This window comes from Trifolium pratense, linkage group LG4, assembly GCF_020283565.1.
Source record: "Trifolium pratense cultivar HEN17-A07 linkage group LG4, ARS_RC_1.1, whole genome shotgun sequence".
Lineage (NCBI taxonomy): Eukaryota > Viridiplantae > Streptophyta > Magnoliopsida > Fabales > Fabaceae > Trifolium > Trifolium pratense.
In genome coordinates, this window is record NC_060062.1 from 48,539,960 (window position 1) to 48,565,515 (window position 25,556).

Genomic DNA, 25,556 nt, shown 5'->3' on the forward strand with positions numbered 1-25,556 from the left:
AATGAGTTACTTATAAAATCACAACATTCTATATTAATAAATTAAAAGATCTCTTTTTTTCTCTCACCCTCCTTTTCTTTCCTTTTTGGTTTTTATTACACCTTCTTTACAATACAAAATTATAAAGTCATATTTGTCGCTACTGTTCTCAACATCCTCTTTTATTTTTATTTTTTTTAAATCAAACTAAAAATACTAGTATTGTCTGTATAGCAATCGACACACATGAAGCAACAAAAATAAAATAGCAATCAGCACAATGAAACAAAAATTACATAGACAAAATTCTACAAATTTTGTAGTACGTAACATTGTAGTATTATGATTATCTAGGATTAATTCCGGAAAAATAAAACTTCCATCGAAAAGAAGCAAATGAAAGGCTTTTATAAAAATTCTCGTAGATTCGAGAATGAGATTTTCATCATGTACATGTCAAATCATATATAGCAAACTCTAGTATTTTCCCCAAGTAGTGCCCAAACAATGTTTCCATTGTAATGACGAATTCCAAACTTTGCCAAAATAGTACTATAAATTCTATAAAACAAGAAATGAAATAATGCCTAGGAAATATCCACGAGTCATTTCAATTTAAAGTCCTTGCATAAAAACCTGCAAAATAGTATGAAACTTAGAACTATATCGTTATTTGTTGTGCTAGTAATATTTTGATTCTATAATGCTAATTCAAACCCAAAAAAAAAAGTACTTACAAAGTGAGCATGATGCTATGTTGTTTTACTCTTGCAAGTTGATTGATAATGACCATATTCTCCACAATAGCCACATTTCCTGCTTGACCAAAAGTAAAGGATAGGTCAAAAGGTGAAAGAAAATAATGACCAAGTTTTGAGCAACGAACCTTAGTGATGCTTGTAGCAAGTTGCAAGAAAGGGATTTCGACAGTTTGGCGGACTATGGCGGCACAATAGAAGAGTAAGGTGTAATAAAAACCAAAAAGGAAAGAAAAAGAGGGTAAGAGAAAAAAAATAGATCTTTTAATTTATTAATATAGAATGTTGTGATTTTATAAGTGACTAATTAATAGCCACTAGATCAAAATAAGATCAAGGGTTGTTAATGAGTGTAATTATTGATAAAATTACACCGGTGTAATTTGATCCCTCCCCATATATATATATATATATATATCGCAAAACAAACACCGCGTTCTCACAATTTCCTCATTTCCTCTCTATTCATATCTTCGAGTCAATGTCTCGTTCTTAAACAAACACGCTGCTTTCACATGGATCGATTCCTGATCTACACACCAATGGTTAATATTCCATTGTATGATTGATTCATCTTTATTTTGTTGATTATTTTTCCTTAATTACTTTCCCGATATTGTTCTAATTTCATTTTCAATTGCATCCATTTCTGCAGGTTTTCTATGGATATGAGTTCTCGTTCCTCAGATCTATATTCCGAGGCGCAATCTTCGTATTCGTCTTGCTTTTAGGAACCTCTTCATGTTCATCAACCTAGTTGAGAATTGAGAACTCTTTGCAGGTACAATTGGATCGTGTTGCAAACTTGTCTTGCAATGATTGCGAATCTCGTCGTCGATTTCTTCAGTATTGAGGAGAAGATTATTATAAGAGAAGCGATGATGCATTCTTCAAACGCGAATTTGGATTTGTGTTGTGAATTTAGTTACATGAAGATGAAAATTCTGTGATTGTGGTTTGAGGATGAAAATCTTTGTGAACTGACCTTTGCCATGACAGGTGCGCTTGCATGGCAGGTCAAGAAAAAACATGAATAAAAAACAAATATTTTGTTGTTTTTGAGGAAGATCGCACGGGAATTGCCCGGGATCTTCCTCTCGTGTGGTGTGTGTGATCTTCTTCTTTTCCCGTTATGCTTTCGTTTTTTCATTATTGTTCTATTCTACAACGCATCACAAAGAAACAAATCACAACACTGATCGCGAAGAAATTATCACTATCGCTGGATTTTCTCTGTCGCTGACAGAATAAGGTATTATTTATCAGCTTAATTGGACTTCTATAATCGTTAACAGGTTTAATTAAAACAAGTTATGCATAATTTCAGTGTTTTGGTTAATTAATATTGTGCTAGTGACGGTGAACCTGATTCTGGATATATTTCAATTGCTTTAGATTTACTCAACTAAATTTAGTTTTGATTCCAATTTTTGATGATTTCTTTATTGGCAGAGATTGCTTAATGGACTTCTTCAATAATTATATTTGTGAGTTAAGGTAATTGATGTTTTGGTATTTAATCTAAATTTCAATTCAACTTGCTTGCAGAAGATTGTTGATAGAAATTGGATCTTCAATTGACTTCAGATATTCAATTGCAGTTATACATTCTTTCTTTAGTGTCTTCAGTATGATTATTTATGAATTGTGAATAATAACAATATGCATATAGCAAGAAATTGTGCACAAAGCTTAGGCGCGGCTTGAGCCAAAAGTTAGAAGAGAAAATGCATTATTCACAAAACTTACAAAGTTACAATTTGGTTCACTTATTTATACAATGTAAATGATAAGCTAATGATTACAAGGAAACTAACTAACTATTGATTACAAGGAAACTAACTAGCAACTAATCCTAACCAACTTTGGGACAAAGTAGTTATGGAAGTTAGATGACTTGTGAAGCAAGTAATCTCTTCATTCCTTCTTGCCTTTAGTTGTTTTTTTTTTCGTGTCGTTCTTGCCTTTAGCTTTAACAGTAGTTTTTTAATATCAATGAAATCATTCCAAGTGCCATATACACAGGATCTGTGAAACTAATCAATGGACTAAGCATTCTCTGTAATTGTTACGATTAATCTTTCATTGATACATCTTTTCAATTTCTAATACAATGTGTACTATATCTTCAAATCTAATTTAATTTTGTATATGATATATAGCCATTATTTATTAACATGGTACACATATTCTCATAAGAAGCCAAGATAGGTGATACATGATGATGTATCAGAAAGAAGAAACATGTCAAAAGAAAATTATTTATGGTGAGCATAGAGAATACTTTTTTTGAAGAGAAGCATAGAGAATATTGATGCGATACACGGAATTTATCTCTGAATTTTGAATGTGGCTAATGATTCATCCATTACATTATTTATTACATGATAATTTGTGTTAAGTTTGATTTAGCATAGGAGTTAATGAATATACAATGTAGTATTAGTATTTTTATGGATTTATAACAATCTGTTACAGTCATTACGGATTTTGACTATGTGATACGGTATCACATAACGATAGTCAGGCCCGGTTTTGGGCCAAGGCAACCAGGCCCACAGCCCAGGGCCTTCAAAAAATTGGGGCCTCAAAATTATTTTTTTTCAAGTCCATAATATGAAACATTGATTAAGTATTACTTTCGGAGAGAAAATTTCAAGAAATGTTAGTTGGTCTGTTGGTGCGCCATGTTATCCAAGGGTTTAAAGTTAAGGTTGTGAGTTCAAAACTCACCTGATTTTAATTTAATCTCTTTTTCTCTTTTACAATATCTATTGTCGGTACTTCTTACAAATTAAAAATTGCTTCTAAGCCAAACTTTTTTTGATTTTTTCTTTTTCTTGATCATAGAAAAGGCAAAGCTTCATCCATAACAACATTTACATTGTTGTGAAAATGTTATTTTTATCTATTAATTATCTCTTCATTTTATTGGTTTAATTTCAACGTTGTGGAATGATTTTTTTTTTTATGTTAGTTACACCGATAAATAATTATTGTTGATAAATACTATTTATAATTTAAATAAATGATTTTTTTTGTAAAAAAATATTATATTTTTTTATTAAAATCCATTTTTATTATTTGTCCCCGGGCCTCCAAAATCTCGGAACCGGCCCTGACGATAGTATTTCACTATTTTGCGTGCAAAAGTCCATCGGAAAGTCAGTAATCTTATTTTGTAGAATTTGTAGAAGGTGCTTGCCAAAATGCCATAATCCTTAAGAACGACATGTGTCGTGCTCAACCTTAAATAATTTATGAAAAAATATAATTATTGTTGAGCTTCCCTTTAAACATGTTGAAGGTGTTGGATTTAAAGGTTTTATGAGTCGTGCTCGACCTCGTTTGAAAATTCATAGTCGTGTAACTATTGCTAGAGATTGTATGCAATTGTATAAGGAAGAAAAAGTGATCTTAAGATCTTTATTGTCTCTCAACCATCAAATGGTGTCATTGACCACTGATACATGGACCTCAATTCAGAATATGAATTATGTGTTATTTCATCGATCAAAAGTGGGAATTACAAAAGAAGATTTTAGGCTTTTGGTTGATTGCTAATCATAGAGGTGACACCATCGGTAAAACCTTAGAAAAATGCTTGAAAGATTGGGGACTTACTAAATTTTGCACAGTTACAGTAGATAATGCTAGCTCTAACAATGTTGCTTTATCTTATTTGATCAGAAATATGAGTGCCTGAAATGGAAATACCTTGCTTAAAGGCGAGTGTATGTATTTACGCTGCTGTGCACATATTTTGAATTTGATTGTGTCTGATGGATTATATCTTATAGATTCATCCATTTCTCAGATAAGGGCTGCTTGTAAGCATGTTAAGGCATATCCAGCAAGATTGACATTGTTTAAAGTGTGCGTGAAAGAGGCAAACATTTTTAGCTCACAAAAGGTTATAACTGATGTAGCAACAAGGTGTAATTCCACATGCATATTTAATGTTGGAGGTAGCTTCTGAATATATATGAAGAAGCATTCAACCGCTTAGAGATGAGGATCCTTCATATGTATCCGAACCTCAAGTCGTAGGAGGAAATGATTGGAACTGTGCCTTAGTATTGATGATTAGAGTTTTGTTTTCTTCTATATTTTGGATTCATATCATTGTCTATTAATCTGAAACTATACTTTGTATGTGATTGTTTAATTTGTTGTGGACTCTTGTTTTAGAACACTATATTAGTGTTCAAATAGTGTTGATGTTTTTAGAATCTGAAACTATACTTAAGAGCAAACAAACACTCCTTTCTTTAATCTCAAATTTACAATGATTTATAATAATATCATCTTCCTAATGCCATAGACACTAGCATGATGCAATGTAGTAACTCACATGTTGAGTTGATGGACAAAGTAAAAAAAACCAAACATAAATTTGAATAGTTATGTTTTAAGGTATGACATTAAAAACAGGAGCATGTCATGCAATTCGATCTAGATAGAATATGGGACTTCACCATCATTGCAATAAAAAAATCAAGGAAAACCAACATTAGAGCTATGAAATTTGCTCTTCTTAGACTAAAGCCATATCTTAGAAACAGAGAAACTCTCACCTCTGGTTGTGTTCCCTATCCTCTTTCCATTTGTTGTGGAGTCTTGTTTTACTGAAACTATATTAGTGCTCATCATATATAATATATTCGTATTCAAATAGTGATTAAATATATAATATATTAGTATTCAAATAGTAACTAAAGCAACTAGAAGCAACTAAGTTTGGTCTAATGGTGAGGGGTTTGGATAGTATGCTATGGATCCTGCGTTCGATCCCCCATCACATTGTAAATTAAAACAAAAAATTTAGTGTTGATGTTTCTGTGATTAAATATCGCCCTCAGCCTTGAAAGCATGCGTAGCTTGTTGTCTTGGTGATTAGTTTAGGTATGCTAGGTGTTTGCTTTATAGAGGAGTTTTTTATTTGTATGTTCGTTCCTCTTTGATTTGATTATTGTAGGTTATTCATTATTGCCTCTTAACAAATTGTTAGTATATGAATTAATGCTTAAATTTTTATTATGCAGATTGAGGGAGAATATTAACAATGAGAACATTTTTTTTCTACCATACATTTAACCCTTTACCACTACATATTTTAAAATATTCTCATTTTATCCTTATTTTACTACTATTTTTTATCATTTTTTATTTTGTCATTTTTTGAATTTTCCGATGAATGTTGTACACTTCTTCAAAGACACCATTAAACTCTTCTACTTTTCCGGTTTGTTGGTTACCGGAACACTTTGGAAAAAAATGTTCCGGTATGTAAAATTTTTCTAAAATTTTTTTTGGTAACCGGAATACTTTGGAAAAAAGTGTTCAGGTATATAACTTTTTTCTAATTTTTTTTTGTTACCGGAACACTTTGGAAAAAAATGTTCAGGTATGTAAAATTTTTCTAAATTTTTTTGTTGGTTACCAAACACTTTGGAAAAAAGTGTTCATATATGTAAAAATTTTCTAAATTTTTTTTTGGTTAACGGAACACTTTGGAAAAAAGTGTTCAGGTATGAAAATTTTTTGTTGGTTACCGGAACACTTTGGAAAAAGTGTTCAGATATGTAAAAATTTTCTAAATTTTTTTGTTGGTTACCCGAACACTTTGGAAAAAAGTGTTATAATATGTAAAATTTATCAATTTTTTTTGTTTACTAGAATAGATTGAAAATAAGTGTTTAGGTATGTAAAATTTTTTGTTGGTTATCGGAACACTTTGAAAAAAAAAAAAGTTCCGATATATAATTAAAAATTTTTGTTGATTACCGGAACACTTTAAAAAAAAATGTTTAGGTGTTTTCCTTCTGTTTTTCCTCTTCAAATTTTATCGGATACAATTCGCGCCACCAATTCACAGCCTGTTCATGATCCCGAAAGTCATGAATTGTCTCCTTCATCATCAACACCTCAATCGGAGGATCTGACAAGGTTTCTAGTGATGAAAATGAAGGTTATGATAATACTGGTTCCAAGAGGAAAGAATTTAATCTCAACCATTGTGTTTCTAAGCAGTGGTCTGTTATAACATTGTGTCGGATTGAGTGAACCTACTAATTTTTGGGTTGAATTGGGTTGAGCAATGGATTACCCAAATTATTTTTCTATTTTTTTATATTAAATATCTAATTGTTAAATCATCATATTTTTTCATAAAAACAACTCAACCATTCTATTTTCTTGAAAGATAGTGTAACTTTTTTTGTGCAAACTCATTAATTTACAGGTTAAATGTGTTATCCAAATGACTTTTTTTTTTTTTTTTTACTTTTTTTAATATCAAATGACTAAACGATGAATCATCATATTTGTTTATGAAAATTATTCAATCTTTTTATTTTTTTAAAAAATAGTGCGATTAATTATCACATTTGTTTATAAAAATTATTCAATCTTTTTTATTTTCATAAAAAATAGTATAACTTATTTTCATTATAAAAATATCTAATAATCAAATGACAAAATTTTTAGTATTTTCATAAAAAATATCAGAAATACTTATTACTACGAAACATTGAACAATGAAAACCACGACCATGTTACCAACCACCCATGATTTCTGTCAAACAACCAGTTATATAATTTTTTTATTAAAAAAAAAGAAGAAACTGATCCAAATAGCTATGTTCGTGATTCTCGTTAAAAAATTCTTCGTGATATATAGCAGTTCTGAAAAAATATTTCAAAATACATAGCACCAGTGAGTCAGTGAGTTTCTTGGATTGAGTCCGGTTTTATCCGAAACCCGATACTTTTTATGATTTTTTTATTTTTGAAATCAATATCCACCCACTTGCGAGACTCAACCCACTTTTTTGGGTTGGATTGGACCGGACTTACCCAATCCATGTACACCCCTATACTAATTGGTGGTTATTTTATTGGACCAAATCCAAAGTATACTATGTGGCTTGAATTTCGATTTTGACCAAATCCAACCCATGTACACCCTCCGGTCACTATTATAAGCAAATTTGACTTTTTTAATTGAAAAAATAATGTATTTTGTTTATAATATAAACTTGATAAATTAATTATTCAATAAATCTAAAAAGTTGAATTGTCTCTTATAAAAAGAACCATAACGAGTATAATAACTAGTTAATTCCCGTAAAAACAAAAAACTAGTTAGTTAAATCTCTGTTTAATGAAATAATCAAAGTGAATAATGAAATATATGTTAAAAATATCATTAATAATATTAAAAGAATCCTCAGAACATAAATTTGGTGAACACCATGAGGTGTCAATTTTTATTGTAAAAAATGTGTTTCAATATTATTATCGTAAAATAAACTAAAGTTTGATAAATATAATATTCTCTAGTCCAAAATTTTAAAAACTAATGTTTGGTTAAAATTATAAATACAATAAATATTAGTACCTTTTTTAATGCTACTAGAAGAAGAAGAAAAAAATATTGAGTATATGAGGAGAGATGAGGAAAGATTTAAATTGGTACTTCCTCTAGGTAATATGATAAATAAATTTGACTTTTTGGTACATTAAAAAAAAAAAATTTGTCAAAAAAATGGTGTATTTGATATATACATTATTTTTTTAAGGATTTAGATCCTCTTCAATTTTCCGTCATATTTTTTCTCATTTTTCTTAATCTAATGGTTGATTTTCGACCTTTAAATTAAAAAAAAGAAGAGAAAACATGAGGGAAAAATTGGAGATCCAAATCCTTTTTTAATGTATCAATTTTTTTTTTTTGCGTAGGAAAATTAAATTTAGGGTTAAATATATTTTTCGTCCCTATAGTTTTCCAAAATTTTCATTTTAGTCCGTGAAGATTTTTCTCACACTTTTTAGTCCCTGAAGTTTTTTACGTCAATGATTTTAGTCCCTACTTTTCATTCAACTCGTGCATATCATTTGAAATTTTAATATTTTTTTTTCGCGGTCATGTGTTAGTACATTATATGAATCTCTGTTACAAAATTTTAAATTTTTTTAACAAAAGATAAATTAAATATGAATTATTTTGTTTTTTTCACATAAAAATTCATAAATAATTCATCTCACGTTTAAAAAATTCTAAATTTTTATGGGAGATGTTCTTATAATACTATAAACATGAATACAAAAAATCATTCAAAAATATGAAAGTATACACGAGTTGAATGAAAAGTAGGGACTAAAAACATTGACAGAAATTTTTTTAGAACTAAAGTGTGAAAAAATCTTCAGAAACTAAAATGAAAATTCAGGAAAATTATAAGGACCAAAAATATATTTAACCCTTTCTTAATATAATAGGGAGTTCACTTTTTAGATACATTGAAATATGAATGTATTTAAACTATATTATGGATTAAATACATTAATATTTTAATGTACGTAGAAAATGAACTTCTTAGGGAGACTATGTAATAGTGACCAGAAAAAGAATACCAGAAGAACGAATAGATTCACGTTGTTTCGTGCCCCTCGAAGTTACAAATTAGCATTTATGTTTGTGTGTGTGTCCTGTCTTCTATTCACTTCCATTCAATTCAAATAAATTCTCTATTCTCTTCCAAACAATCACCACCTCTCTCTGTGTCTCTCTCTTTCTACCACATTCTTTATAACCTCTCCAATTTCACTCTTCTTTCTCACATTTCCTTTCACCTTTTTTCAACTCCCATCAATGTTTGCATAATTCACCATTTCATTTGAGGTTAGTTGCTACTGTCACCCTTTTGACTCTTGCAAAAGACTTGATGATAATTTATGTGTTTTCAAATTGTTGTGTCTTATTGAAAGAGATCATTGAATTCCTAGAAGCAATTCTTAAAAAATGTGTTGACTTTCTTCTAGTATTTAATAATGTTGACTTTAGAGGATTTTTGAAATTTAATTTCTTGTTATGAATTTTATAAAATGACATGGTTTGATTTGTCCGTACCTCAAGTCTATTGAAATGGTATTATGAGTATTGTCTGCTTTGAATTATGGAGATTGAGTGTTTGAAAAACTCAATTTGGTAGTATTAAATATAAGCGAATAATGTCCCCGTAAGCATAGCTCGGTTGTTAGAGATATTGCATGTAACATGCAGGACCAAAGTTCGAACCCTAGAGTTCGAATGGTGTCACCTTAAAAAAATGTATTTGATTCAATTTTGGACTAAATATATTTTAGATTTGATTTTGCGCTTATATTTATGACCATAGCGAGCGACTAACTTGGTATTAATTGCCAAGTAGATTTTTTTTGGTGTACCGAAACATATATATATTTTTTTGGTTTACAATGGAGCTGAGGATCGAACCCAGGACCTCTAACATACTATCCAAATCCCTCACCCCTAGTGGCTTGCCGAAACATAATTTAAATAGAACTTGTTGATGAATATTTGGGATATTTCGGTTATTTGATAACTTGTCTTCAACTAAACAGGTGAAAAAATGTTGATGGAGATTTAAGAAGGCCGAGAGTTATTGCATACACAAGTCTGGCAAATTTTCTAGAGATAGCTGCATCAACCGGAACAGGCTTTGGTCTTTTGTTTTCCGGTTTTCGGTTTTGTTCACACAGGTTTTGTTCTCCTTTTCTGCTCTTTCCTACTGATTATGGCTAACAATTCATTCAATGTGATCGCTTTTGAGATGCAAGCGGCAATTTGATTGATAGAAACTGCGAAGGAATTGCTAAGAAGATTGAATTAAAAGCATTTAGAGTAGGTTTCATAGTTTTGGATGGCAATACTTAAGTGCTTCTGTGAGTTGAATGTAAGGAAGGTGAATAAAAAGGTAAGGGTTGATTGGATTTGGATATAGTGTACTTATTTTATTATTTTTGGTTTCGTATGTTTCCATTAACACTTGCGATTAATGTGCTTTATCTTTGTTTGCTTCTTTAGGTGGGGAGAGAAAAATCTTCAAAAGAGAGTTTTGATACATTACTTGCCAAACTACAACACTCAGTATCATCAGAGACGCGTGATTCAGAACCAAACACTTTTGATCTTACTGTAAACCATGGTTTTCAGAACAGCTCGAGGTCCAATGTGAGGGTTATGAGTCTTGAAAACTCGGTGAAAGGTGAAGTGAGAGAAGCTTATGAAGGGGGAGATGCGAGTGAAAATTCCCTGTCAAGCAAGAGGGAACTATCAGATTTTGATCTTCAATTTGATGAACCTGTTGCAAGCAAAGAAGGGTATGATCCAACTGGAAAAACCCAAGTCACCGATGAATTTGAAGATCAAAGCGATAGGTACAGTCAAAAGAGCACTGATACAAAACATAGTGGACATATGAGTGACCCTGGTATTTGGAGGACCGATTACTTGGGTTCTCCAAAGCTCAAGCGGTCGTGCTCTAACCTTGAAAATAGAGATGTTCGTAGGCAGATAACTCAATACTTGTTGTCTCCTTCAAATTCGCAGTCTTTTGAACACTTTCTTGATTTATCAACAAACCCGATGGTTAATCTTAAGAGGTCTAGGTCTATGACAAGTCATTGCAATGCTGATAGAGTGATGTTGAAAAGGCATTCTTCAAGCGAAGTACTTCCTTCCGGAAGTAAAAAATTGTGGTGCAAGTTGTTCCTATGGAGCCACAGGAGTATACAGAGAACATCTAGAAAATCACTGAGACACATGCAATCATCTGTGTCAATTACTACTCATTCCCGTAACAATATCATTGATGTTGATGATCAAACACGGAGCAGATTTCAAAAGCAATGGTTTTCTTTCTCGACAGAGTCATCTTCTTATGCCAGGGTGGATGCATGGGTCAAAGATCTTGAAATTCAGGAACCAGTTCTTGAGGATGATCTTCTTGACGACAATGCCGAAAGTATTTCCTTCCCATCTTCTCCTGAAGCTGGTAGACCAATGATAAGAAACATATCTCAGATGACTCATTCAAATTCCAATCTTTCAAAGGATATTTTGAAAGCCAATTGTATGGTCCAATCTCTGAATCCAGCTTCATCAATTGCTCACATATCTGGCGTTGGTATAAAAGCCATCCCGATAATTTCACACTTTTCCAACCTCCGTTCTGTCAACCTGTCAAACAATTTCATAGGTATAACTTCCGGAGTACAACATAGCCCTTAGTGCTGCATATATTTAAACTAAATTAACTCAGTTTATTGACTCGCTTCTTTATTGCTGTTCTGCAGTTTGCATCTCACCGGGGTGTCTACCAAAGAGTGTTCAAACACTTAATTTGTCAAGAAACAAGATAAGCACCGTTGACGGCCTCAAAGAATTGACTCGGTTGCGGATACTTGACCTAAGTTATAACTGCATCACAAGAATTGGACAAGGTTAGCATCTATATTAACATATACTTTAAGGAATTTTCATATTCTGAGTTTGAGTTCTTGTTGGAACAATCTTTAGCCAGACTTTATTTATCTCTCGGCCGAACTCCGTGTTACCAGGCTCCCTTCCCCTGACAACCGGAGGGTTAAGACAAATAATAAAAGGACTTTACATATGAAATTTGTTGGTCTTTATTTCCTAATCGGCATTAAAGTTAAACACTGTAATTTATCAGGTTTGTCAAGTTGTACACTTATCAGAGAGCTATATCTTGCTGGGAACAAGATAAGTGATGTTGAGGGGCTACATAGGTTGTTTAAGCTGACAGTTTTGGATTTGAGCTTCAACAAAATCACGACAACAAAAGTATTAGGCCAGCTGGTGGCTAATTACAACTCACTCCTAGTCCTTAATCTACTCGGAAATGCTATTCAGAGAAACATCGGTGATGAACAACTAAACAAAACAGTATCTGGTCTCCTGCCAAAGTTGGTGTACCTGAACCAAAAACCCCTCAAGGGTCAAAGGACGGTGCGGGAGATATTAACTGATCGTGTTGCTAAAGCGGCTCTTGGGAACAACAAGAAGCAGAACTTCGTAAGAAGATCAATGAATAGAGTAGCAAAAGGACATGGAGGATCAAGTTCCGGCAGAGGGCATAGAAGCAGTGCAAGTGTTGCACCGAAAAGCAGGAACCATACAAAGAGGTGAAATTCGGGAACAACTCATTAGAAAGTTGTTTATTTTGGTCTTTGAAAATATTTCATTTGTATATAAATAAGAGGAAACTTTATGCATTGAATAATGTCTCTTGGTTTGTTAAGGCCAAAGAGTTGAAGTGGTGAGTGAGTTCTTCATTTTCACCAACTTTTGTATGTGGAACTTGATATGATCTCATTTGGATTTCATGAATTCTATGAATATTATGTGAATAATGTTTTCAAACAATATCAATTGTCATTTGAAATTTAATTTAAACATGCTTTCATGAATTCTATAAGGTATTATGTCGGATGCGGATTTCTTGCACTAATGAAATCCATACACTATTGTAGTTATCAAGTCGGGACATACAACTCAGATTTCAAACTTGATATTAAATTTCATCAAACATAATTTACCGAGCTTAAAATCGGAATCATTTGATTAGACAGTACTTACTAGCGAATTGTGTGACTGCAAAAAAATCTGAAACCTATTTTGTGCTTGACTGAGCAATAGTGTTTTATTTTCCAATATGATAACAATTGCAGAAGTTACAAAATCTCAACATTTTGTGAAATTACGATTTATAAAGTAAATGAAGGAAGTAAAACTTACAGGAAGTTCGATTGCATTACTGAGCAGAGCTATTCTGTTTGTTCCAGCACGAAGGTTTACCTTGCCAATATGCACGAATCTTCTATACTCCCGAGTTCCATAGGTAGAACCTGGTTTTAATCATGTAACATGTTTACTTTTAGTAATCGTCTAGAAAGAGGTACTAAGCCAGGCGAGTAAATTTACATACCAGAAAGTTGACCATTGATGAAAACATGTACAACATGGCCTGTGGACTGAACAATAGTAAGAGTTGGGACTTGGGAGTTCGCCTCCGCGTAGAAAGGATTCCGAGGAACCTATATCAATGCTGAAGAAACATAGGCATGGAATGATTTTCAAAATGCCGAAACTGAGTTAGTATAAGGTTGGAGAATTATAAGGGCTAGGAAAATCAGGCTTACTTAGTTATATACCAAAGATAATCACTTGCATCCCGCGTTACATTTATCTGTTCCAGAAGACCAAGGTGCACTGAGTGAGGAGCTATCATCCACAGAAGAAATATCTTCATCGAAACTTTCCCACGAGAAGTATTTGTCGGTAACATTTGCATTTGTGTCTGACATTTTACATACTTTTGCTGTATTAAAGACGGCATTTCTACAATCGGGAAGGATGCTGTATTAAATAAGATAAACATGCATGGATGGAAAAATAAGTTTGAATTGAGTACAAGCCTGCTGGGAGCTCCCTAATGAAGTAACAGTTGGGTCGGTTAAAACCAAAGCTCGCTCGCACATCTTGATAGCTTTATGAAGCTCCTTTATATGACCATATTTTGGCTGCCTAATCAAACCTGCATTGTTTTATAACAGAATACAGAACTATATATTCATTTACTCATCACTATTATTCACTAATATAGTTTGAGATACTGTAATCACATCTCAACAAGTGTAAGTATTTGAGAAATGATGTGTCGCTTTTATTGTAGTGAGGATTAATGAGTTTTTACAGTTCGTGTATGCAAAATACGAGAAATGATTCTCTCAATTGACTTGATTTGATATGTGAGAGTGAAGAAATCAAAGGAAAAGGCGGATTCAAGGGAAAGGATTTTCCATTGATACATTGATAAATCTTTCATCCAACCTTCCCATCTCCACTAGGACAGTCCAAACCATTGTGGAAGTCGAAGCCTTTGCCCTAAAAGCCGACGATCTGAAGTTTGTGGCATCTCAGTTCCGACGCCTTCACAGCAAGCAGCTGAGCCACACTTTTAGATTCTACTCGCAACAATGGCGCACATGGGCCACATGTTTTATACAAGCTGCATGGCGGCGCTATAGCAAGAAGAAGCTTGAAGAGTCTCTTGTTGAAGAGGAGAACAGGCTGAAAGATGCATTGGCAAAGGCTAGTGGTAGCTCAGGAAGTCTAAATGCCCTCAGATTATTGCGGCGTAGTGGCACCGCAAGGAAGACAAGGATGTCAGAGAGAATACCAGCTATGTTACTTCAGAAGCCTGAAGAACCTGACTTTACCGAAGAACAATAGTATATAGTTAATGTGGTTGAACATTATAAATCTAACATATCGTTTTGACACCGTATAAAAATACACTCAAAACAACTACTACTAATGCGACAAGATAGAAAAACGGTAAATAATGATCTACTTCCTCTAATATAACTAGTTAAAACTGAGGATTGACATCCATTGTTATTGCAATGTGATACAGATGCAGTTGTTAGCGGCCAACACTCGGTGGGATTTAGTCCCACATCGGATAGATAGGACTCTTGAGAAGAGTTTATAAAGAGGAGGCAATCCTCACCTTACAAGCCGGTTTTGTAAGGATGAGTTAGGTCTCGATATTCGTTACATGGTATCAGCAGCCTAGTTACAGCAGTGTCACGCAACAGTCTCACCTCCCTTTTCAAAAATGCTGGCAGAGCAAATGCCAGCTTTGTGCATCTGCAGAAAGAAACACAAGACATTATTGGACTGCATAGAAAATTATTTATGGTGAGCAATGAGCATAGAGAATATTGATGGAATACACGGAATTGAGTCTGAATTTTGAATGTGGATAATGAATGATTCATCCATTATATTATTTATTACATGATGATTTGTGTTAGAGTTTGATTTAGCATAGGAGTTAATAAATATACAATCCAGTATTAGTATTTTTATGGATTTCTAACAATCTGTTGCAGCCAAAGGGTTGGCAGGTCATGCCTTTATTAGTTATACTTTTCTTGATTTGCCTGCTTTTGTCGAGAGGTGGCATGAGACCAACAACTTCCATATGTCTATTGGGAAGATCACGCTGACACTAAATGACGTGTCTTGTCTTAATGCATATCCCTTTTAAGGGACGTCTCATGGATCACCCGGACATCATAAACAAAGCTAAAGTCGTTGACCTGATGGTGAACTTCATTCGATCAAATTCCGCGAACGTTGACTGGGAAGCCACGTCTACCGGTGGGACTCATGCATGATTTACATACCTGAAGCCCCTCCTTCAAAAGAATTTTAAATATGCACGTCGAGCTGAAACGGACAGAGATGAGGTCAGCATATGTATTGGGACTAAGTCGTCAGGGTGTACTTATTTTTCCTGATTGACCGATACGCTCGCAAGTGCACGAGTATATCGTCGTAATAAAAAGAGTATTGAATCCGCAAGGACTAATGAGAGACAAGGTACAATTTTACTCAAATAAAATATTAGAATTATGTGATGAAAGTTAGAGAAATGATTATGAAGAATATTTTTAGGTTTTATGGTGATCAAACAAGTAAGCAGAGATTAATTAACTTATAATATAAAATGGTGAGCACTTCCGTGCAGCAGAAATTTGCGCTGCACCGGTGCAGTATGCACGAAGCCAATAGGCGGATGCCACGCCTGCAAATTCGTTACGAAATGGTTGCCTGGCACGAAAATTTTAAAAACTGAGTTAATCACCACGTGATGCGTCTGTTTACATAAATACCCTTGTATTGATATGTCTGTTTACATAAATACCCTTTTATTAATATTTCAAAATCCTGATTAGCAACTTAATTGTTTTTCTTTAATTGGTACAAGATTAGTAGCTTTAAATTATAAGCGCACCTATATGGAGATCACTGTTTATCGTTTACCAAAGGAGATCACTGTTCATCACTTCTCATTATCTTCGTCTGATCCCCAAGTATAAGTCTCTTATCTTTGTTGCTGCTGTTGCAGATCTTCGTCGATGTAAGGATGACAGTCTCTTATCTTTATTGCTGCTGTTGCATCTAATTATTGGCGCCCTAATTATTTAGTCTAGGATTTCATGACTTAATTTTTGTTTCTGCTGTTATTTTGATTTCTGCTGTTATTTTGATTTATGTTGATTAATGTGTTGATTTCATGTTAGTGGAAATTATCATAATGTCATGTGTATGAGTTGCAAATGGAATAACAAAAATACTCATGTGTATTAGTTGATTAGTGTGCTGAATTATGCAACAATAGAATGGTTTATCATATTACTACTCTTATCATTTAGCGTGTTAGTGTCAATTACCACCTCCACAATACCACCAACTCTTATCATTTCATGAATTGTAATTTTTGTAGTTTACTTAGAGAGATGTCTGCGGATGGTTTGTCGGGTTTCGATGTCGAAGTAAACATGAAAGACTTGACAGCAGAAGAAATACAAAATATGGAATTTGAATCTATAGAAAAAGCAGAGGAATTTTATGTAGAATATGCAAGGTGTCTTGGGTTTTCCGCTAGAAAAGATGTAAGGCGAGTCACCGCTGAAGGTGTTGTACATACACGTCAGATGGTTTGTTCTAGGCAGGGTGAGAGAGCTAAAAAAAATATTGAGCGCACTGAACGTTCGAGACAACCCAGGGGATTGTCACGAACATCTTGTGTAGCTATGATTCGATTTCACCTTAATAACAGTAGTGGTACTTATGGTGTTGTCTGCTTTATGCCCGTTCACAACCATCCTTTAACTCCATCCACACATGTTCACCTGATCCCCAAGTATCGTGGATTGAATGAAGCCGATAAGAATTTCGTAGATGGGTTGCATTCGTACGGGGTTAGATCTTGTCATATTCTGGGATATTTGATGGGTCAAAAAGGTGGTCATGCAGGGCTTGGTTTTTGCAAAAAAGACCTTTATAACTACATCACCAGGAGTGGGAAGGCAAAAATGGAGGATGTTGGCGACGCGTATTCTGCTTTGTGTGATATCCAGACAAGAACAGAAAATGACCACCTTTTTTATTGTAAGTTTACACTCGATGATATGGGGCATCTAAATAATTTGTTTTGGTGCGACGGAGCTAGTCGCGTTGACTACAGCTGTTTCGGGGAAGTGATTGCCTTCGATGCGACTTATAAGAAGAACAAATACGACAGGCCACTCGTTGTTTTTTGTGGTTACAATCACCACAAGGAAACTACAGTTTTTGCCTGTGCCTTAATTGTCAACGAAAAAACTGAGACATACAAGTGGTTGTTAGAGACATTCTTAGATGCGATGTATCAAAAGCATCCGCTTCGGGTGGTGACTGATGGAGACAATGCTATGAGAGAAGCAATTAAATGTGTATTTCCGAATGCAAGTCACCGCCTTTGTTCTTGGCATATCCACCAGAATGCACTTGAAAATGTGAAGAATAAAATTTTTTGCCAAGAGTTCTCTTCGTTGGTTTATTCTACTTGTAGCCCTGCGAGGTTTGAAAGTGAGTGGCAGAGGATTATAGATGAGCATGGTCTATCAGGGAATCCGTGGACTCGAAAGGTTTATGAGACAAGGAAAAGTTGGGCAGCTGCGTTTATGCGGTCGGATATGTTCTATGGAATGAGAACGACTTCAATGTGTGAAGGTCTAAATTCATTTGTTAAAAATTTTGTGCAGAAAAGAAGCACTCTAGTTGATTTTGTAAGGGATTTTCATAGAGCTTTAGCAGAGTACAGAAACCAGGAAATGACGTCTGATTTTGTTTCAACTTACTATAAACCTGTGATGTTAACACATATGCCAGGTCTTGAGCAAAAAGTTTCTGAGATCTTCACCAGAGCCATGTTTATGAAGGTTAGAGAACAGATAACAAATTCAGCCTCGCTGGTTATTGGTGAACAAGTTTCGTTGGGGAATACAGTGGTGATTAAAATGGATAGATTTGGCGTTCCCGGTTCAACGGTGACAGTTTGCATTGATTTGGTTGGTCCCATTTTTAAATGTGAATGCCAACACTTTGAGCGCAGTGGGATTCCATGTTGTCACGTCTTTTGTGCCATCAAGCAGAGACACATGGATTACCTCCCGGACAACCTGGTTTGCAAAAGGTGGACTAAAATGGCGAAAAATAATGTCTTGACGTGTACGGTGGATAAACAGGATGCTGATAAGTTGGAAATGTATCGTCGAAGTTCATTGACTGCTGCGTTCAATACATTGTTGGAGGTTTGTTGTAAAAATGATTCCGGTTATAAGCAGGGTATCAGTGCAATGTACGGTCTTATTAACAAGTTCAAGAAAGCTGATGCTGGGAACAGAGGAAAAAATACAAATGAAACCCCGATTCGCGACCCAAAGAAGTCGAACGCCAAAGGCGCTCCTCGCAAATACAATAAACACAAGAAGAAGAAGAATACAAAGTGTGGCCATTGTCAGATGGTTGGCCACGACAAATCTGGTTGTCCGGTACTACATCCGGGCAGCGATTTAGAATTCGACGACACTGTGCAGACTGAAAATGAATCGATTGATATGGATGTATGCAGTTTTGAGTGTTTTGGGGTTTTTATTCTTCAGCGAAAGTTACTATCTGTCGTTTTTTAAAAATTTTACTATGTTAATGTACAGGTATCAGATTCGCTTACTGAAGGCAGAAACGACCGCGTACCCGGTGACAGGAGTAATGGTGGTAAGCGAAGGAAGAAACAAACTACTACAAGTACAACCACTGAAGTACCAACACAGTCCTCATCATCCAGCTACAATGTAGGGCACGGATACCCGCACTTTCCATCACAGTTTAGAGTAAATCAAAGTGTGGGGTTGTTTCCAAACTTTCCACCATCGGCTAACTGTGCACCGCATGCGCCACCAATGAACAGTAATATGGCTAACTGTGCACCGCATGCGCCACCAACGAACAGTTATATGCCGGGTGGATCTCATAATGTTCCTTGTCGTTCATCGGTTAGTGTAAACAAAATTCTTAACAATCCTTATGTTAGAAGGCCGGACATGTTATAATTGTCGTCCTTTGTTGTTTTTGGCAGTTCTTGCAAACCTTGGGGGACGTGGAGCTGAAAGCAAAAATGAAGAAAGAACGACCGGAAAATTGACTTGTGATTCAATGAATTACACACTTGCAGTCGAGCGTCATAAACGGCCTTTGTAAAAATATTTAATATGGTTGTCCTTTGTTTTCCTGTTGTATATTGCAGATTGTATGTTGTATTTTTCAATTCTCCTTTTGAGTACCTCCCCATACTCTTGGTAAAATCAATATATATGATTTGAAAATTATGAGTTTATATGAAATATATGTGTGTGTGTCTGTGTGTGTGTTGGGATTAACGGCAAAGGTAATACTTATATGCAAGGAAATGTTTTTTCAATCTTTTCATAATCGACAATAAAAAGGAAAACTTTTTTCAAACTTTGTTATAGTTATTGCAGCTGCTGAAGCAGCTATCGGACTGACTGTTGTTTCCTCGATTGCTCGTAACATAAAATCAATTTTTTTTTATATTTTGAACAAGCAAATGTAAATTATTATAAATTTTGGACCAATAAAACTAGAACAAACATTCATGCAAACTATACTTATATGGCATAAATCACAGGCATATATGGTAGCACAAGTATAGCATCCTTGCAGGTTTAAATACAAAATACCAAAAAAGAAACATAACATAATACCACCCAACACAGGTTAATTTGCATCCTTGATATAACAATCATGACCCTACTTCAAAAGAAACATAGCATTATTTTTAAACATTCAAGATTGCAGCGTAAATTTTGGAAGGACAGTTGGGATCAACCGAAAGCCTGACCCTACTTCCACTCTTTAGTCCGTGTTCCTTGACAAATTCCTTCCATCTTCCTACTAAGAAAGTCTCCGTAGTGTTCTTTCCGCTCGACCATCTGAGTTGACACTCAAATACATCACCCTCCTCATCTTGTAATATAATGTCAGTCATACTTTTAGACAGCCGGCCTTCTCGAACAAACTTCGCCGGAATATTCTACACAAACAACGTGATCAATTAATTAACTGTTACTTGTTTCAAAAAATAAAAAATAATTAACTGTTACTTGTTGGTAACACATCGATGACATGAAAGTTATGTAAACATTACCAGATTGTTGCTCGATGCTTTATATTGTGAAAGTTCTATGTCGCAGTCGACCATTTCTGCGTGTTCTCCATGGTCAATGCCTGCGGCAGCAGCATGAGGGACAAGGGAGATGGCAGATGGTCCTGCACCTTCAGAGCCAGTGGCTTTGACAAAGGGGGGATCGTAATCACAATGCCAGGGAGGGAATTCTTCAGGGGGAGAGTCAGGGTGTTTGCCGGTGATCATGCTGCTTGGATTTATCATGCCACTCACAACGTTCAAGTACTCTCTGGGGGTAAACAGACGGTCGAGATGAGGATAAATTGAAGCGGGAGGGTATGTGATGGGCTGCATATCAATGTTGTAGACTCCAATGTGAAACGTGCTGTCACCTAAGTAAGTGAATGAGACCCAAATCCCCTCCGGTTGATGGTAGTGTTCAAACATATTCTCTACACCTCTGTGGATAAAACCGTGTTTTTTGCACTTGAACAGGTGTACCCCGAATCTTGTCCCATTTTGATCTTGTAACCACACCTTATCTGTCAATTCATCTTTAAATCGTTCAAAAAAGTATGGTGGCAATTCTCCAATACCCTGCAAAAATATAGTGTGTAGAGGATAAAAACCTACATGTCTGTTGACCAAAAAAAAAAAACCTAAATGTCTAAAATAAAATCAACATAACAACAGCCAACGGATGGATTAGCGTTTTTTGGGTTTTCAAGCAAAATATATTGTGCTAAAAATTAAATCCATTAAATCCATAGTGAGAGAGACAACAAAATAGCCATAAACTAGACAAGTGAAGAGACTCTTATTGTTGTCTCTTTGTATAGAATAAGGTTGTAATGCACAAAGAGACAGATTAAAAACCACTACTTGCATACCACAACAGATCGTATAAGATTTCAACGGAAAAGAAAACAAAACGACACAATACAAGGAAGATGTGTGAAGAAAGAACAATATTGTTTACCACATCGGGTAGAAGCAGCAAACTGAACAGTTTGTAATGAAACGCCATTGTTGGTGTGCAAAGCAAACTAGACCGGAATACACGCCTGGAACTCGATCGGAATACACGCCTGGAGTGTGATTGCGGTGGCTTTGCTTGTATTTATTCACAACGGGTGAAGTGTTGCATAGTGTGGTGTGACCGGGTGTGTTGGGACTTGGGAGTGGTTGACGTGAGCTTCTACACTGTCAATTTGAAATCCAACCATTGCACCCTTTGATTTTCCTTTGGTTAGTTAGGGGCTTAGGGCATAGGGGGAACACGTTGCAATGTACTACTGTACTAGTAAGTGTTGTGTTTCTTTGTAAAAAAATAAAAATAAAGCAAGTGGTGTGTTTCACAGAGATGTCAAAAACTCAAAATTAGAGTTGTGAAAATGGGCTAGCCCGAAAAAATTAAAATTGAAAAAATAAAATAAAATATAAATTTAAATAATTTGTTTTGGATTATTTGAAATTAGTTTGTAGTATAAATTATAAAACACCGTCTGCTACTTAAGTAGCAGATGAGTAAAAACAGAGCACCCAAGAAACTCGTAGGTAGCGGATGAGTAAAAATATGACGCGCAAGAAAATCGTACGTAGCGGATGAATAAAAATAGGGTGCTCGAGAAACTCGTACAATTTCACATGAGTTAAAATATGGTGCGCGAGAAAGTCGTAGGTAGCAGATGCTTAAAAAAAGGGCGCGAGAAACTCGTAGGTAGTGGATGAATAAAAATAGGGCGCGCGAAAAACTCGTACGTAGCGAATGAGTAAAAATAGGGCGAGCAAGAAACTCGTAGCGGGATGAGTAAAAATAGGGCGCGCGAGAAAGTCGTAGGTAGCGGATGAGTAAAAATATGACGCGCGCGAATATATATATATATATATATATATATATATATATATATATATATATATATATATATATATATATATATATAGCGGATGAGTAAAAAATAGGACGTGCTAGAATTATTAATGCTATTGACATCGTTGAGTTTGAGCACTATAAGTAAAAAAAATATTAAAAAAAATTAACCGGGCCGGCCCGAAAGCCCGACTACACGTACCGGGCCAGGCTCGGGCACTAATTTTGGTAGCCCATTTTTTATCCGGACTTTTTAGCCTAGCCCAACGAAGCCCAAAGCCTGACCGGCCCGCCCGTTTTGACAGCTCTAGTCAAAATGGGCTAGCCCGAATTCCTTATGTCTTACGTTTTAACTGTATATTTGTAAAATAAATACAAATTTTTCAATTACTATATGGTTTTAAGTTTTAACAAATTGTATTGTTAATTCTTGCACTAGCAATTTGCAAAAAATAAATGAGAAACTTCATGGACGGATCGACAAATTTGGAGCATTGTCATGTACAAAAAATAAATTTGGGGCAGTGTCTCTCTCTTGACAATCGTAGCTCCGTCCACATAAACATTCATCAACTCTTCGCATCACAAATATGTGGCAATACGTGTACTTAGCTTCGTGCTATATGACATTATCTTTAAATGTGTATGTATGTGTAAATAAGAGTTACGTTTTCTTCATTATGTACCCTACTGCAAACTAACCCCTTGATGAAACATATATATACTGTGAGTGTGTGTGTGTGTGTGTGTGTGTAACATTTTACTTTCCTATGCATCAGACAGTAGAGATAAATAAAAAATAACAATGACATGCAATAGCAAACATGCATGATCATTAAAGGTTGTCCAAGTCTTACAAAAAGGGCATAGAGAGCCCATTGTGTTGTTAACATCATAGAGGATTTCCAAAATACAAACTAGCTAGGAAAATATACAAAATAGCAATGACATGCAATAGCAAACATGCATGGATCATTACACTTGTCCAGGGTTGTCCAGGTCTTTCAAAAAGGGCATAGAGAGCCCATTGTGTTGTTAACATAGAGGATTTCCAAAATACACAAACCAGCTAGGAAAATATACAAAGTAGACATCATAAATTTGGTCCATGATCAACTCACTGCTGCATAACTGTTGCATAGATTCAACTCACTGCTGCATAACTGTTGCATAGATGGAGGCTGGCATATCCGGGTCAACTTCCAGCCTAACCAGACTCCCCCGCCTTAGATTGTTATCTGAGCAAAACTGCCTCCATTTCCCTACTATATAGGCATGCGGCCGATTGCTTGAGTAAGACCACCTGATACGACAGTAATAAAGACGCTCATTTTGATCCGTTATAATCACTTTCGAGGGGAAAGTGTCGTTCCTTAACAGTCCCCGACGGACAAACGCCGTTGGCAGATTCTGCATAATCAATCAAAATATAACTAAATGTCAGCTGTAAATAAATAACTAAATAACACCATGATTCTACCATTTGTAGCACGTGTCAACTGTCGATTGTGTGTGCAATTGAAAGAAGAAAAAAACTGAAGTATCTAACTCTACTTACAACCATGTTTCATAACAATTAATAACTTTAAAAAACTGAAGTAAATATTACCATATTGTTGAGCGTCGCCTGCGTTTCGGAAAGCCATACATCACAGCTTACCCTATTATATCTGACAGCCTGGGGATGGACGGCATCGGGGGCAGCAACATCTTGTGGGGGATGGGGGTCAATTTCAGGAACATTGACAGAGGGAGGGGCAGCAGCAGCGAGGGTAGGGGGATCATTCTCGGGAACGTTGACGGGCGGAGGGTAATCATTTTCGGGAACGTATCCGGGGGGAGGGATAGCAGCAACACCGGAAGGGGAACCATTTTCGGGAACGTATCCGGGGGGAGGGAAAGCAGCAACACCGGAAGGGGAACCATTTTCAGGAACTTGGGTGGGGGGAGGGCCATCAGCAGCACGGGGAGGGGAGTAGTTTCCAGGAAAGTAGAGGGATGAACCGGTACCAGCAGCATTCAAGGTTTCTATTAAAGTTAACGGACCACGTGGAAGGAGATGTTCCACTGTCGGTGGATATACAATGTCGTTCATGTCAATGTCTCGGACAGCCATTATAAATCTATTGTTACCCTCGTAGTGGAGGTGGACCCAAAGCCCCAACGGTTGACCATAGTGAATAAAGAGTTTGTATAATCGGTAGATGTAACCATATGTTGTTGATTTACTTAGCAGTATCTCAAACTTTGATCCTATTGCATCTTCCAGAAATACCCTTTCGGTAAGTTCGCCCTTGAACCGGTTGTAAAAGTAGTCTGGAAGACGTGCAATGTCCTGCAGATTGGTAACAATATTATTGACAACCATTGGAATAATCAAACAGCAATGATTGGAGCCATGATCGAATATGTGTCATTACAGCCAACGTAGAACGGATTGCTTGAAACACAAGTCCCGCGTTGTAAACAAACATAAAGAGTGACACGTCTGTGTATTTTAACCATCTAAAACAAGACCATAAAACAAACAACAATACAAGCTACACCAAATACAAACATTGAATTCGTCAAAAATCAATAAAAATAAATATAAGCATTGAAGATGTGCAGTTTTGTTGTATTCGTGTGAATGGTTATGTGAGTATGAATATAGTTGTGGCCAATTCGGCAAACAGTCCTAGTTATTACGGTGATTGAAGTATCGGCACTTATTTCCATATAAACAAATGGGCCTTAGATTGAAAGATTTGATTTAACAAATAATCAATATAATCAATGGTAGGGTGGTTCACTGCTCCCCCTGTAGTGAAAAAAGCAATTTCGGGATCTGGTATCGTGCTGTGTGGAACAAATAACTTGGAGGCATATGTACAACCAAGATTAACCTTACCAACAAAAACAAACAAACAAAATTCCCAACAAATGATAAAAGCAACAACTACAAGAAAAATAAAATAAGGAAAAACCAAAAAAATACTACTGATCCTGTGAAGTTGAAATTAACAGTGGAAACAGTTATATGCGAAAAAACACTAA

At 35.2% G+C, this 25,556-nt stretch overlaps 3 protein-coding genes and 1 long non-coding RNA gene across 4 annotated transcripts; all 4 read left to right on the plus strand.

Moving 5' to 3' along the window:
• Positions 1-1,170: 1,170 nt before the first annotated feature.
• On the plus strand, positions 1,171-2,777 carry LOC123920826. Its single transcript, XR_006813780.1, has 3 exons — positions 1,171-1,296; positions 1,393-1,989; positions 2,190-2,777. It is a non-coding gene; the product is annotated as an uncharacterized LOC123920826 (long non-coding RNA).
• Positions 2,778-9,243: 6,466 nt separating this feature from the next.
• On the plus strand, positions 9,244-12,972 carry LOC123920827. Its single transcript, XM_045973147.1, has 5 exons — positions 9,244-9,423; positions 10,146-10,498; positions 10,609-11,782; positions 11,880-12,026; positions 12,260-12,972. Exons 2-5 carry the CDS (start codon positions 10,445-10,447, stop codon positions 12,733-12,735), a joined length of 1,851 nt encoding a protein of 616 aa, XP_045829103.1. The 5' UTR covers positions 9,244-9,423; positions 10,146-10,444; the 3' UTR covers positions 12,736-12,972.
• A 679-nt stretch (positions 12,973-13,651) lies between these two features.
• On the plus strand, positions 13,652-14,852 carry LOC123922802 (cyclic nucleotide-gated ion channel 1-like). The gene is made up of 3 exons (XM_045975491.1): positions 13,652-13,700; positions 13,805-13,967; positions 14,370-14,852. The coding sequence occupies exons 1-3, from the start codon at positions 13,652-13,654 to the stop codon at positions 14,839-14,841; spliced, it is 684 nt and encodes a 227-aa protein (XP_045831447.1). The 3' UTR covers positions 14,842-14,852.
• Positions 14,853-16,919: 2,067 nt separating this feature from the next.
• On the plus strand, positions 16,920-19,648 carry LOC123922803 (protein FAR1-RELATED SEQUENCE 5-like). The gene is made up of 3 exons (XM_045975492.1): positions 16,920-19,070; positions 19,161-19,499; positions 19,583-19,648. Exons 1-3 carry the CDS (start codon positions 16,920-16,922, stop codon positions 19,646-19,648), a joined length of 2,556 nt encoding a protein of 851 aa, XP_045831448.1.
• Positions 19,649-25,556: the final 5,908 nt, after the last annotated feature.